At 43.5% G+C, this 11,438-nt stretch overlaps 2 protein-coding genes across 2 annotated transcripts; both read right to left on the bottom strand.

Moving 5' to 3' along the window:
- Window positions 1–3,261: 3,261 nt before the first annotated feature.
- Window positions 3,262–5,696, bottom strand: LOC307099479 (protocadherin beta-15-like; the record flags this gene model as incomplete). Its single annotated transcript, XM_079771064.1, has 1 exon — window positions 3,262–5,696. The coding sequence occupies one exon, from the start codon at window positions 5,694–5,696 to the stop codon at window positions 3,396–3,398; it is 2,301 nt and encodes a 766-aa protein (XP_079627190.1). The 3' UTR covers window positions 3,262–3,395.
- Window positions 5,697–9,026: 3,330 nt separating this feature from the next.
- Window positions 9,027–11,438, bottom strand: LOC307099477 (protocadherin beta-18-like; the record flags this gene model as incomplete). The annotated part of the gene is made up of 1 exon (XM_079771062.1): window positions 9,027–11,438. The coding sequence occupies exon 1, from the start codon at window positions 11,412–11,414 to the stop codon at window positions 9,027–9,029; it is 2,388 nt and encodes a 795-aa protein (XP_079627188.1). The 5' UTR covers window positions 11,415–11,438.

Raw genomic sequence — 11,438 nt, 5'->3', positions numbered from 1 at the left:
ACCTTTCCAGGAACCGGGCCCAGCTCTACCTTAGGGAGCAATGGGACTGCGATAGGGGTGGATCTCTCAGTTGGTAATCTGTCCTGAAATGTTGCTGAGTAGCATTCTCTGGACACTCGCTGGTCCGCAGCTCCCTTACAGGCTTTTCTCCTCCAGCGAACTGAGGTTGAATTAGTTGAATTTCCTGGGCTCTTTTTTTTTTTTTTTCTTCGCCTTAGCCTGCAGCGCCACCATGCGTTGTCTTCGAAAAAAATTGCTACAATTGCATTCTCTATTTGTATGTACCTATAGTAATCTAGTAATCCCAATCATCTATCTATCTAGTAATACCAGTTAACTATTGGGAGTTTTGAAAATGTTTTTTGGGATATGATGTAATCATAAAACCATGCAATTAAAATTATTTATTCATTCAAAGATATGTTATTGATATAATGTACTAGGTTCTGAACTACATTAGTAAACAACCCAGACATGGTTTTTATCTTCCAGAACCTGTAGTCTTGGGGGGATGTTCTGGAGAACTGAGAGGTGAAAGAAGACTTATTAGTGATCAGTCATCTTGTAAAAATAAGAGTCAAGCTATATGGTTCCTTAAAATTCTCTCAGCAAAAAATGAATGAATTCCTCTAGATTTTCTTTCAGATTCTAGACAGCCTATATGCCAGAATTGTGGTTCTTATTGGTTAATCACATCACAGAAAAAGCTACTAGTTCATTGCAGTTTACATATCCTTTCTACATAAAGTCAGAGAGTTATGATATTTTAACATTTTAAACTACAAAAAAATGCACATGACAACACTTCTTTAGCTCTGAGCATGTTTCATTGATCACCATCTGATAGAGCATGCTAACTTATTTCTTTTCTGTGTCATCCTTGAGTTCCAGGACTTTTTGTTTATTTTTATATCCTTCAACAGCTAGTCCCAGGCACATGCAGATGCTCAATAAATATTTGTTGAATAGATCAATGAAGAAATCACAATGTAAAAATTTTGACAGATGGATTCTCCTCCTACTGTAAAAGCCCATTTTTTTGCTGTAATCTTAATTCATTATATGAGAAACCATGCTCCCAAGTAGCTATTCTCTTTTGAATAGTAATTTAATATAATTCAGAATGATCTAAAATGTTTTTCATTAAATGGCAAAATACCCTTGCTCACCCCAAAACAAAAGGATACATTATAAAAAAGAAAGAACAAAACAACCAGGCTACAATGATTCTACAAATAGGGAATACATTTCTTTAAAACATATTTTACATTGTCAGTGTTATTTCACACTAATGCTATTATGACACTAATGATATTAACTATTTCTTATATAGAATTTTTCTAAGAATTTCTATATAAAGTGTACAATTTGGAAATATCCATCAATTCTCAAAATTATGCCGTCTAAAAAATGTTTGTGCTTGTCCCTTACAGATTACTAATATTCCACCATCTTTTGACCCAACTATTTTTAAATTTATATGATAATCACAATTTTTTTAAATACTCACCTGAGAATATTTTTTCTATTCATTTTTTTAGGAGAATGGAAGGGGGGAGGGAAGAGAGGAAGAAAGAAGAGAAAGAGAGAGAGAAACATCAATGTGAAAGAGACTCCTGGATTGGTTGCTTCCCCCTTGCAACCCAGGTGCTTGCCCTTGACCAGGAATTCAACCCTGATATCCTTTGGTTCAAAGGCCCATGCTCTACCACTGGTTGATTTTAGAGAGAAAGAGAAGCATCATTTTGTTGTTCCACTCATTTTATGCATTCATTGGTTGATTCTTGTATGTGCCCAGAGGGGGATTGAACCCACAGCTTTGATGTATCAGGATGACTAACCAACTGAGCAACCCAGCCAGGGAGACAACTAGAACTTTTTATGTTCCATATTAATAGTAAGTTTTAATCCATACAAGAATATGTAAACATGCTTTTGACAAGTGAAAAAAAAAACACCTGTCTTAATTAGAAGGAAATTTATTAAAAGAGCATTTATTTCCAAAAACCCAAAGGAGAAAGCAAACTAGGGAGAAAATGGAAAATGTGCAATTAGGTTGTTCTTTAGGCATCTCCTTCCTTCTTGTCTCTAAGTGGGTTGATTTTCTATACTTCTTTCCATGTATTTAGCAGGCATAATATTATTTTCTTATTAAGTTCCTAACAAAGAGACTATTTTATATCTGGTTTCCAAAGCAATTTTTTAAACAAAGAGAGAATTAGATTGACACAGCTTGGATCAGCAATGTCTACCACCTTGTCTGACTGTCTGAAATCACAAAAAGAGAGGGGTCATTAACATAAACATGGCTGCAACAGTAGACATCTACTGAAGATAGAAGTTTCCAGAAGGAGATGTGGTAGGATCTATTATTTAAATATTTGGAAATAATCTAATCTCTCACTATGGTGATGGAAGATGATTTGACTTTGGGTGGTGGGCACACAATGCAATATACAGCTCATGCATCATAGAAATGTATGTTTGAAACCTATATAATCTTATTAACCATTGTCATCCCAATAAATTTAATTAAAAATAATACTCATATATATCATATACTGAAGGTTGATATAAAGAGGTGAAAATCAAGTATGGGAGAAATCATTGTCTTTCTATTTAATATTACTGTGAAACAAAAACATGCACTTTTTGCAGACAGTTCTCCATTTAAAACTTTTAGACAGGTAGACATAATACTGTATTAAACTGAAGATATCTTAATAACTCATTAGATTTGTATCATGCCTGTCTCCTAAGAAACCACAATATCAATTTTTTAAAATGTTTCTGGACAAATTAAAACAGAAAATGGTCCTGGGGTTATCTTCAAAGCAATTGTGGTTGATGAAGAGTTGATAAATTGAACAAATAGTCATACTTTTTAGTATGAAGTACATTTGCAAGTTCTTTGTCTTAGTCAAGTAGAAATGATAAAAAGAGAGTAAACAAGCCCTAGCCGGGTTGGCTCTGTGAACAGAGCCTCCACCTGCAAATTAAAGGGTTCAATTCCATGCCCTGCCTGAACGATGTGTTCTCTCACATAAATGCTTCTCTCTCTGTCTCTCCCCCTCCTTTCCACACACTCTCTCTCTAAAAACAAACAAACAAAAAAATCAATGGGGAAAAAATCCTTGGGTGAGAATTGAGAGAGAGAGAGAGAGAGAGAACATGAGTATATACTTAAAGTTTCTAATCTCCTTAACTAGGAAAATGAAATCAAAGAAAATCTGTATCTACCAAAATTGGTAAGGAAGACATATTTTAAAAGAACTAATCTTCATCTGGAATGATCTGAAAATTTTAACAAATTCCTAATTGAATCCAAAACCATTTACAAAATTTGAGTTTTCCTCCACACCATTCACAGACCCCGGATGGTTGGAGGCAACAGATTATAGGAACTTAAACTCTCTGGTGGTTCCTGAGCCTCCGTTCAGACACACCTCATACTGGTAGCTCTGGGACAGGGTCCCTGTGCCGCTGACGTCCACCAGGTGGCCCGGAAGGTGGCCCTCAGGCACCGAGCAGCCACCCACCCAGGCCGCCCTGCTCCGCCTGCACAGCCGCACCGCGATGAACGCCAGCACCGAGAACAGGAACAGCGACGACACCGACGCCAACGCGATCACCAGGTACACGGTCAGCGGGTCGGCCTGCGCCTGCTCGGCCGCCGCTTCGGGCAGCGGCAGGTAGGGCTGCGAGAAGCCCTCCACCAGCAGCACGTGCAGCGTGACGCTGGCAGACAGCGCGGGCTCGCCATTGTCCTTGACCAGCACCACCAGCCTGTGCTTGGCCGCGTCGCGCTCGCCCAGCAGCCGCGCCGTGCGCACCTCGCCATTGTGCGCCCACACGCCAAACAGCCCGGGCTCCGTGGCCCGGAGCAGCTGGTACGACAGCCAGGCGTTCTGGCCCGAGTCTGCGTCCACCGCCACCACCTTGCTCACCAGGTAGCCCGGCTCGGCCGCCCTGGGCACCAGCTCGGTGCAGGGCGCAGAGCCGTTCTGCAGCGGGTACAGCACGAAGGGCGAGTTGTCGTTGGCGTCCAGCACCTGCACGCGCACCAGCGCCTGGCTGCTCAGCGCGGGCGACCCGCGGTCCGTGGCGCCCACGCCGAACTCGAACGCCTGCAGGGCCTCGAAGTCCAGCGCCCTCAGGGCGAACAGGTGGCCGTTGTCCGCGTTGATGGACACGAGCGAGGCCAGGGGCAGCTGCGGGTCGTGGGGCGGCAGCAGCGAGTAGGTGACCTGGGCGTTGGCGCCCGCGTCTCTGTCTGTGGCGCTGACGCTGCCGATGTGCAGGGCGGGGCTGTTGTTCTCGCGGAGGAACAGGGTGTAGGAGGTTTGGGTGAAGGCGGGGGCGTTGTCGTTGACGTCGGAGACCAGCAGGGTTATGTTGTGCTGGGTTTTCAGCCTGGGGGTCCCCATGTCGGTGACGGTGATGGTGATGTTATACTCTGCCTTGTTCTCTCTGTCCAGAGGTCCCTCTGTTACCAGCTTGTAGAAATTCTCAACGGAATGTTTCAGCGTGAAAGGGAGATCTTCCTGGATGGAACACACCATCCTTCCATTCTCCCCAGAGTCTGGGTCTTGAACACTGAAAAGAGCTATGGTAGTTTCCGGGGAATTTTCTGGAATGGAGCTTGTAAGTGAAACCACCTTCAGTTCCGGAGTGTTGTCGTTTATATCCACCACCTGTATTATGACAGTGCATTTTCCAGAAAGACCTGCCCCATCAGACGCCTTAATATCCACCTCATATGAAACAGTTTTTTCAAAATCTAGTTTCCTAACGATTGTCATTTCACCTGTGCGTTCACTGAGTGCAAATGTCCTAGTAATCTCTTCATCGCCATAAAAGAAGGAGTAGGACACTTCCCCGTTTATTCCCGTGTCTAAATCCCTAGCGGAAACAGTGACAACAAGGGATCCCAGGGCGCTGTTTTCCGGGATCTGCACTCTGTAGAGTGGCTGCACAAACTCGGGGGCGTTGTCATTGATATCCAAAACCTCAATGAGGACCAGGGCGCTGCCAGATTTGGGAGGAGCTCCGCCATCCACTGCTGTGAGCGTTAACCTCAGCTCGGGCCGCTCCTCCCGATCTAGAGCTTTGTCCAGAACCAGCACTGGGTACTTCCTGCCCTCACTGCCATTTCTGGTAAGAACGTGGAAGTGGGAGTTGGGGTGGATGGTATAGTTTTGCACATTATTGATGCCCGCATCCAAATCTTGTGCATTTTTCAGGGGAAACGCAGTCCCTGGAGGAGTGCTTTCCATGATTTTCAAAATCATTTCTGCTTTTGGGAACACAGGTGAATTGTCATTTACGTCACGGACCCAAAGCTTAAACCTATATACTTCCAAAGGCTCTTCCAGTAACACCTGGAACTGCAGCACACAAGGCTCAGTGGGACCACACAGTTCTTCCCGATCCAGTTTCTCGTTTACTTGTAAATCCCCAGTCTGGAGGTTCAGCTGAAAATGTGTTTTGTTGTTGTTAAAAATGACACGAGCCCTCCGCCCAGACAGCTCCCTTACCTCCAGCCCTAAGTCCTTTGCTAGGTTGGCCACAAAAGAACCACCCTCGGTTTCTTCTGCGACGCTATAACCTTTCTGCTCTGCGCTAGTCTGAGCCAGAAAAACAAAGAGAAGCAGGACTTGCCTTAGTGTAGGAAAGCGCTCCTCTTCAGCCTCCATTTTTTTTCAGCGCCAGAAGTCTTTGGGGGCGGCTGCCTGTTGGGTCTGCGGGAAGTCTGCCCCCGGAATCAATCCTTGCCGCTGGGTAATTCCGTTAAGGATCCTCTTCTCTCCCTTAGATCTGTGTAATGACTACCAGAACCGGAACCCTCCCCTCCGCAGGTCTGTTTTTCGCAGCCTTAGCTTACAGCGCCACCATGTGTTGCACTTAAACCTAGTTTGCTGGAAATGCTACAAAACGCTTTCCCCTTGATTTATGCACACACCCATACACAACCGCCACCACGGATTATATGTAGGGTGGTTTATAAATAAAACTGTAACTCCTATTTTCCTGTGAGATTGTGAATGTGGAAATGGTGCCAGCCACTTTGGGAAATGATGCAAGAACAAAGCTAACTATATTTATTTGTTTATTCAACAAACCTTATTGATTTCATATTATATGTCAGGCAGTATATTAAGTGGTGGGAAAACACATACTTTCTTTGTTGTTCTGGGGCTTACAATATAATGTCTGCTATACTATGTATTCTGGGGGAATTGAGTAGAAAAATATGGGTAGTTATCAGTCTATTCCTAAAGAAATCAAACTCTTAACACACTGCCAGCAAGGTAGATGAAGAGATTCATTTACATACTTCAAGAGTATAAACTTAAGTGACAGACCAGCTGGAACTGGTTTATTATGCAAACTAAATAAATAGCTTAAGGGATTGTGGATAACTTATTTGTAGATATTGTCTACAGATAATATCTCAGTATCTCTGTAAGCACTGTTGTATTGACTGTTAGATTATCTAAAACAATTTGTAAAAAGCATCTACATCTATTACTAAAATAAGATATACACATGCCGAAGTTAACATTCACTGAGATCTTGAAAAGTAGGAAAGTCAAGATTATAAAGATAAAGAGCTGAAGTTACAGTAAAAACTAAAGTGCAGAAGAAAATAAGTTAGGTTCATTTGAAAGAGCAGGTTAAACTTATTCCCAAGAAGGAAAGATCACAATCTACTTTTAGCAAGCAACTCACATAGCTCATAAGGATAGGTGGAGATCCTGTCACCCTAGCATAAAGTATTTACTCCTAAGGATGGAAAAAAATATCTTGGAGTAAGGAACCTGGAGTCTATCCAGTTGCACCAAATTTTAAACAATACTTTAATATTGTTTGAATAACCAACAGTATCACATAGTCTGGCACTTCAATTACCTGGATAACTGGGAAAACAGCTTGGGCCTAGTGTAAACATTGTGCTGAATATTGATTTAATTCTATTGAGGTACAAATCATTCTATTTTAGAATGTTTTCTTCTAGTAGTGAAACAAATTTAAATAAACCTTCAAAATATGAGAACATGCTGGTTACAGTTATATCTGATAATTTTCCTCATAGATCTTGGTTATGGATCCAACTTCTTTACTATGAAATTAAGTAGGCAAGAAAATTTGCCCTTAATATTCATGCATTAAAAAAAAATAACCAGTAGAAGCCGGTATCTATGTAAGTGAGCAAATGCATCAAAATTAGTTTTTCATTCCCATCTATCATCTCTCAGAAAAATTTTCTCCTTATTTTTCTCTTCTAAGGAGAAAATTTTAAGCTTGTAGACTTGGCAGGAAACTTAAAATTTTTATGAGCCTTTCTAATAATAGAGTATGTGTCAATAAAACACTGTATTACTCTTAATAAAATCATGAATCAACCCATATAATCCATAAATTACATTATTTGTAGATTCTGAAGATTTTACATTAAATGATAAAATAATTATGTTCACATGTGTGATGATTCTGAGATAAGGTATAGACACCCAAACGATAACAATCTAGGTGTTACTTTTAAACACTAGTCCGGGGGCACATAAAATAATGGAGGAAAACTTGTTAGAAAGACATTCCATAAAACCCTTTGTAGCATTTTTTTCTGTTGAAAGACTTTGCCAATTATTTATGAAATTAAGTTTTATAATAAAATTCTCTAGTATTGATTAATTAGCTCAAAGTTTGTATTTTTTTATTCCATTCATTGGCTAAGTTAATATGAGAAGCATGCAACAAAAGACCTGGGTTTGCTGTTACATAGGCTAATTGAGAACTCAAGATTGCACATATCTTTCTTGTCTCTTTTGGTTTCCAGTAATCCCCCCATGGGTTAAATAAAAAAGTTTTATTATTAGGAAACTGGAGTCTTATTATAGAACTCAAAGACAACAAGACTTTGGGGATTTGGAGACACTGGAATGAGAAACTGATAGGTTAGAACCAAGTGCATAGCTGTCTTAGTCTACTGTTTCTTAGGTTTCTGTTTCCTCCACTTCCTTATTCATTCTCACCTTTACTCTTTCCTTCCCTTCCTTCCTCCCCTTTCCTTGTGTTGCCAGCCCAAACATGGCTACCCCAGCCTATGTTTAACATTTATTTCCTAGGTACAAGTAATCAAGAAAAAATAGGTGAACTACATCTTAATTGCCAATTTAAGGGCTTGGAGAATATGACTATTTCTGCTTTAATCAGGAGTCTGTTGCTGAGCCAATCAAAATAGTCAAGAAAAGTAAAGAAAATGGAACAATCATCTAAATAGTGTTTATCTCTCTTGGATCATACTGGGAAGCTCTCAGACAAGACCTGTAGCTGAATATCTGCCTTAATCTAAACAAGATTAGAATTTATTTTAATATACCACCTATCAGCAATATATACAATTCACAAAATACTTACACAGAAACATACCTAAATGGAGAAAAAAAATTCTCTGAAATATTTGGCAGAAGAGAATAGAAAGATTGATTATACTTTAAAAGACTTTTGAAAGGTAACATTAAAAGTCAACCTAAGCAGATGACAAAGCAATTCTGTTTTTATTCATAGCATGCATTTCCTCTATAATAATACTATCAAACATGAAAACTGTTTTGGTGAGACCATCTAGAGCCCAGAACACCCAGAGACTATGACTGAGCTGAGTATGCAATTAACCTAGAAGGGAAAATACTGTATACAGGGTGGGGCAAAGTAGGTTCACAATTGTTAACACGTGAAACACAATTTGTTCTTGTATCATTTTCCATATGAATAACTGTAAACCTACTTTTGCTCCATCGTGTATTTAAATAAATTATTTGAGGTTGCATTTTGGAAGAAAGACTAAACAAATTCTAGCTCCCTCAGTTTTCCCCCCAGTTAATATAAAGAAGAGCAGAAAGTAGACATTGAAATTTCTGAGGTCTTAGTAAGGTTACTCTAAAGAAATAACTTTACATTACAATGAATAAATTTTACAAAGAAATAGCACTTTCTAAAAGTTTTGCATAATAATGGAATTCCTAATTGAACCCAAAGCCATTCAGAAAGGTGTGGCTTTCCTCCTTTTCAGGATTTTGGGGCGGGAGGCTGGGGATAACTGGTTTAAGGAACTTGAATTCACTGGTCCCAGAGCCTCCCGTCAGACACACCTCATACTGGTAGCTCTGGGACAGGGTCCCAGTACCGCTGACGTCCACCAGGTGGCCCGGAAAGTGGCCCTCAGGCACCGAGCAGCCACCCGCCCAGGCCGCCCTGCTCCGCCTGCACAGCCGCACCGCGATGAACGCCAGCACCGAGAACAGGAACAGCGACGACACCGACGCCAACGCGATCACCAGGTACACGGTCAGCGGGTCGGCCTGCGCCTGCTCGGCCGCCGCTTCGGGCAGCGGCAGGTAGGGCTGCGAGAAGCCCTCCACCAGCAGCACGTGCAGCGTGACGCTGGCAGACAGCGCGGGCTCGCCATTGTCCTTGACCAGCACCACCAGCCTGTGCTTGGCCGCGTCGCGCTCGCCCAGCAGCCGCGCCGTGCGCACCTCGCCATTGTGCGCCCACACGCCGAACAGCCCGGGCTCCGTGGCCCGGAGCAGCTGGTACGACAGCCAGGCGTTCTGGCCCGAGTCTGCATCCACCGCCACCACCTTGCTCACCAGGTAGCCCGGCTCGGCCGCCCTGGGCACCAGCTCGGTGCAGGGCGCAGAGCCGTTCTGCAGCGGGTACAGCACGAAGGGCGAGTTGTCGTTGGCGTCCAGCACCTGCACGCGCACCAGCGCCTGGCTGCTCAGCGCGGGCGACCCGCGGTCCGTGGCACCCACGCCGAACTCGAACGCCTGCAGGGCCTCGAAGTCCAGCGCCCTCAGGGCGAACAGGTGGCCGTTGTCCGCGTTGATGGACACGAGCGAGGCCAGGGGCAGCTGCGGGTCGTGGGGCGGCAGCAGCGAGTAGGTGACCTGGGCGTTGGCGCCCGCGTCCCTGTCTGTGGCGCTGACGCTGCCGATGTGCAGGGCGGGGCTGTTGTTCTCGCGGAGGAACAGGGTGTAGGAGGTTTGGGTGAAGGCGGGGGCGTTGTCGTTGACGTCGGAGACCAGCAGGGTTATGTTGTGCTGGGTTTTCAGCCTGGGGGTTCCCAAGTCGGTGACCGTGATGGTGACGTTGTACTCAGTAATGGTCTCTCGGTCCAATGGCCGTTCTGTTACCAGGGTGTAGAAGTTCTTAAAAGTAGGCTTCAAGAGAAAGGGGAGATGGTCCTGAATTGAGCAAACCATCTTCCCGTTATCTCCAGAGTCTTGGTCTCGTAAGCTAAAAACAGCGACCACCATTTCAGGCGAGGAATTTTCTGGTATGGGGCTGGTAAGAGATGTTATGACTATTTCCGGTGGGTTGTCGTTCACATCTACAACCCGAACCAAAATTGCTGATTTTCCTGAGAGACTCCCACCGTCAATGGCCTGAATGTTTATTGTATAAGACTGAACTAACTCAAAATCCAGAAGCGCTTTTAAGTGGACTTCGCCAGAAATTGGATGGATTTCAAATGTTTTCCGTGTGTCTTTGGAGACGTGGGAAAATGAATAAGTTAGTTCTCCATTTATTCCTGCGTCTAAATCTGTAGCAGACACCTTGATGACTAAGGCGTCCAGAGGGCTGTTTTCTGGTACCTGAACCTCATAGACAGGCCTCTCAAACTTCGGTGCATTGTCATTGATATCTAAAACCAAAACACGAACCACTGCAGTTCCAGACCTGGGTGGAGACCCACCATCCAAGGCTGTTAGCGTTAATCTAATCTCAGGCTCCTTTTCTCGATCCAGAGATTGATCCAGTACCAGCTCCGGGTATTTTCTGCCCTTATCGCTGTGTTGTAACTTAAGGTGGAAATGAGGATTGGGACTTAATGTGTAGTTTTGGACACCATTCTTTCCTACATCCAAATCCTGAGCACTCTCCATTTGGAATGAGGTTCCTGGAGCAGTACCTTCCGAGATTTTCAGAAGTATATCTTTATCTAGGAACGTGGGAGTGTGATCATTTATGTCTTTGACCCAAAGCTCAGCCTGAAAAAATTGCAAAGGATTTTCCAGTAACACCTGGAAATGCAATATACATGGCTCCGTGAGATCGCAAAGTGCCTCCCGGTCCAATTCCTCATTTAAAAGCAAGTTGCCAGTCTGCGGATCCAACCACAAGTATGATTTATAGTCGTCAAAGATGACTCTAGCCCCCCGCACAGCCAGGTCTTCCACCCCTGAACCTATGTCTTTCACCACGTTGGCTATAAAGGATCCGGTCTCCGTCTCCTCTGCCACAGAATAGCGCCTGGTCTCTGAACACACCAAAGACCCTCCCAGGAAAACAAAGAAAAGCAGCACTTGCCTTACATGCTGAGGGCTCTCCTCTCCCAGCTCCATGGCTCCTTAGCCAAACGCCTTTCT

This window comes from Cnephaeus nilssonii (assembly GCF_951640355.1).
Source record: "Cnephaeus nilssonii genome assembly, chromosome: 5".
Classification (NCBI taxonomy): domain Eukaryota; kingdom Metazoa; phylum Chordata; class Mammalia; order Chiroptera; family Vespertilionidae; genus Cnephaeus; species Cnephaeus nilssonii.
This window is presented reverse-complemented; position numbering and strand designations above follow the sequence as displayed.